Source organism: Bidens hawaiensis, unplaced genomic scaffold, assembly GCF_021521415.1.
Source record: "Bidens hawaiensis isolate Kalapana, Puna unplaced genomic scaffold, B.hawaiensis_p1.1 tig00014709_1, whole genome shotgun sequence".
Classification (NCBI taxonomy): Eukaryota; Viridiplantae; Streptophyta; class Magnoliopsida; order Asterales; family Asteraceae; genus Bidens; species Bidens hawaiensis.
This window is the reverse complement of record NW_027492286.1, coordinates 298,779-302,454: the sequence shown is the minus strand read 5'-3', so window position 1 is coordinate 302,454 and position 3,676 is coordinate 298,779. Positions and strand designations below refer to the sequence as shown.

Sequence of the window (3,676 nt, the reverse complement as noted above, 5' to 3'; positions counted from 1 at the left end):
TGGGCTACCACTAAGCCAGAAGACCAAGACCCGTGATTAATTAAAAAACCTTGGTTAATTTTTTTTTACAATTTAATAATAGTGGTTAAGATAATAAAGTCTCATTAGAGAAGTAAAAGACACTCTTTATAATCATATAATACATCAACAGAAGTCCCAAGTTAAATGAGCCAACTACCACTATAAAGACTTCCTCTCTCTCATGCATACATACAATATACTTACAAATAGATTAAATAACGTGTGCTACCTCTAAGCCTCCACTTTAAGACAAGTTATACATAATAAACATAGCACAAATGGAGAAGGTGGCATTGGTTGCAACGTTGATGTCCATGGTGGTTTGTGGATCACTAATGGAGACCGCAGTTGGAGCTGTGTATGCCGTCGGTGACTCGTCTGGATGGACTACCATTGGTAATGTTGATTATAAACAATGGGCTGCTACTAAAACCTTCAAAGTTGGGGATACTATTGGTATGCATATTCATCTCCCATTCTTTTTGTCCTCTTTAAGATTGGGTTCATTTGGTCTGTTATATATGTACACTTCACACCTTGCAATTAATGCATGTCGATTTAAATCATGTTTGAGAGGAGTTAATAAATAGGGTGTATAACTATTGCTGAGCTTAACTATATTTATATATATTTCTGACGACTACTTGATGAATGGCAAGAAAACCGATCGATTAAGTATGTTTATGTAGTGTCAACAAGAGATGAGATCGTAATCCTGTAATCTGAATCTCATCTCTAGTCAGCAATACCTTGAAGTTTTTATTTGGCTTTCTCATGTTCATCCATGTAATCATTATTCAAATAATTAAATGACTAAACGTACTTAGTATTAGTTATCTAAATACTTGATATCTCAAAATGAAAAATAAATTGTGTACACAAAATTAAATGCAAAAAAGCTCATATTAAGTTGTAAAAACATGTATTGAGAAACATAGTATATTGATCGAATATATCTATGTACTCATCCTCTTAAAACTAACACATATTATGTATAATAAGCTAGTTAAATCAAATAGCCTAACTTACTAAAAATTTAATTTATTATTTTTTTATTTGTCAGTACTAATAATTGTAGCTCAAAGTAGAAAATTCTTTATCAGCACACTTGAATAATTGCATTTCTCATAGTGCTCCTTTAATTATCGCCCATTAATAGAAAGTTTTTCATTCTTTTTTCTACATTTATTGAAGGTGGATAATTGTATATTTATTTTCATTTGAAATCCAAATAAATAAAGGGGTAACAACCTCTTAGGCCATGGCCTAGGATATACTTTAACACTTGTTAAGATGACAAAACACTTTAAATATGCATTAAATTACTCCTCACTAGTTATAAGTGTGTTAAAAAAGCCCATGAATTATGTTTTTCACAGGTTAAAAAGAGCAACATGTATTAATTATGCATTAATTACTCGTTGATTTGTTATTTTAATTATGAGTTAAATGGGTTAAACCATTTCCTTTGGATAACATAGAGTGAAAGAGAAAAAAAAATAAGTGATGTGAAGCTTATATAGGATTAAGATGGGTTAGAGTATACCCAATGGTCTTATGTTATTTATTATTTGACGTTAAAGATGATTATTATTCTCAAATTTTCTTGAGTAAAATCTGCTAGACCGAAAAATGACACTTCGAATTGTTGATGTTAGAGATTTTATGGTCCACCATCTTGCGATTGAACTCAAAAGAGTGAAAACGATTTTACATGAGCGAAAAATGTGATGCTTTGTTTCTTGGCATGTCAGACATCGAGTTAACCTTATATCCAAGTTGATGCGGTAGGAAAGAGGCTCATCCCACCCGGTCTACTTCCTAAACTGAAGCAACAAAATTTTCCATACCAATTTTCATGAGTTTTGACACTTGACTTCAAATATGTTTCATTTTCAGTTATGACATGACTTGATTTAGCTAGAGGTGCGAAAAAAACTCGGAACCGGTTTTTTTTATACCCGAGTTTTTAATATCTGAACCTGTATCCGATCTTACCCGTAGCGTACGGATAGGGTATGCATTTCAATACCAAAACCCATACCCGAACAAGAACCGATTTCCCAGTAATACCCGAAATCGGAACTGGATTTTTCCAATACCCGATCTATACTCGAAATTACCCGGAAAATACCTGAAAAATATCCCAAAAATACCACTAAAAAGTGCAACCCTTAAAAAAATCCAATCTATACCCGGAAAAAAGCCAGAAAAAACCCAAAAATAGGGTTTTTTCAATACTCGAAAATAGGGTATTCAAATACCCGGTTTTAGAATAACTGGTTCTATACGCGAACCGAACCGATACATAGGGTATGGTTTTTAGAGACAATGCCCGTACCCGACCCCGACCCGGATATTGCCAATACCCAATTTTCTAATACCTGGTCACCCGAACCCGGTTTCATACCCGAAACCGGGTATTTGAAATACCTGATTTGTGGACCTCTAGATTTAGCTTTTGATGAAGCGTAAGTCGTAACCCCCCAAGAACAAAAAAAGTTCAAGCCCAATCTGAGTGGCCTATGCCAAGCCCAAGACTTCTTGGATGAGCCTGTTATTGAATTGCTTCAATCTTAAGAAATGAGAATGTTTGAATTATGCAGTAAATTACGTTGGATAAAATATTTATTTAATCTTACAAGTTAAAGACTGCTGAAGTGCTTACTGATTTATCCAATATTTGTTGGGTTATCTTAATATACTCGTTTTATACCGAATACAAGAAACTTAGATACAAAATGTTTTTTTTTTCTATTACACCACATCATCTTAATTCTGTTAATAAACAGTATGTCATTCTAATCATTTTGTTGCTCTAGTTTTCACATACAACAAGCAGTTTCACAATGTGATGCAAGTCAAACATGCGGACTATAGAACTTGCAATGTCTCGGCACCCATTGCCGCGCACTCTACTGGCAACGACACAATCATCATCAAGACACACGGCCACCACTTTTATGTGTGCGGTGTCCCAGGCCATTGTCAAGCCGGACAGAAGGTTGACATTAACGTTGAACGAGATTCTTCCACATTGGCTCCATCTCCATTAGCAATATCAGATCCACCAACATCAGCTTCTATGCAACCATCTCCGTCTTCTAGCACCATAAGTCCCACACTTAATATGCCTAATTCTGTAGGCAAAGAAACTTCGTCAACTATATCGCGTGTTAAAGTGGTGTTGGCTATAGCTGTGTTTGTTGGTATTGCGTGACGAGTTGATCTATTTGTCATGATCAATGTCTTTGACGGGGCACTAGTCACATTTTGTGTGATGTTTTATAAGATATGGGCTTGTTGATTTTATGTAATGGAGATTTTTGTTTTATTTTTGCTATTTGTAATTGATACACACGTCATTCAATAATAACAAAGTTCAACATATGCAAATACACAACTAGAAACCTTGCCAACACCAAGGGCTTTTTCAACGACCACTTTATCATTTTAAAGTTAGGGCACGTTCGTTTCACAAAATGTAATGAAAATGTGATTGGAATTTGCATAGAATTTGTAATTGGATTTGTAATATGAACATTCCAAAGGAATTAGCAATAGACTACGAGTGTTGATTTTACAACCATTGCTAATTAACACAACACAGATTCTTAGTGTACAACTAATGGCGTCTAAACAAAGGTGCATTAGT

General features: G+C 34.5%; 1 protein-coding gene across 1 annotated transcript; it reads left to right on the top strand.

The window, feature by feature from the left end:
* Positions 1-236: 236 nt before the first annotated feature.
* Positions 237-3,319, top strand: LOC143547288 (mavicyanin-like). Its single transcript, XM_077038749.1, has 2 exons — positions 237-477; positions 2,844-3,319. The coding sequence occupies exons 1-2, from the start codon at positions 300-302 to the stop codon at positions 3,239-3,241; spliced, it is 576 nt and encodes a 191-aa protein (XP_076894864.1). The 5' UTR covers positions 237-299; the 3' UTR covers positions 3,242-3,319.
* The last annotated feature ends 357 nt before the right edge of the window (positions 3,320-3,676 follow it).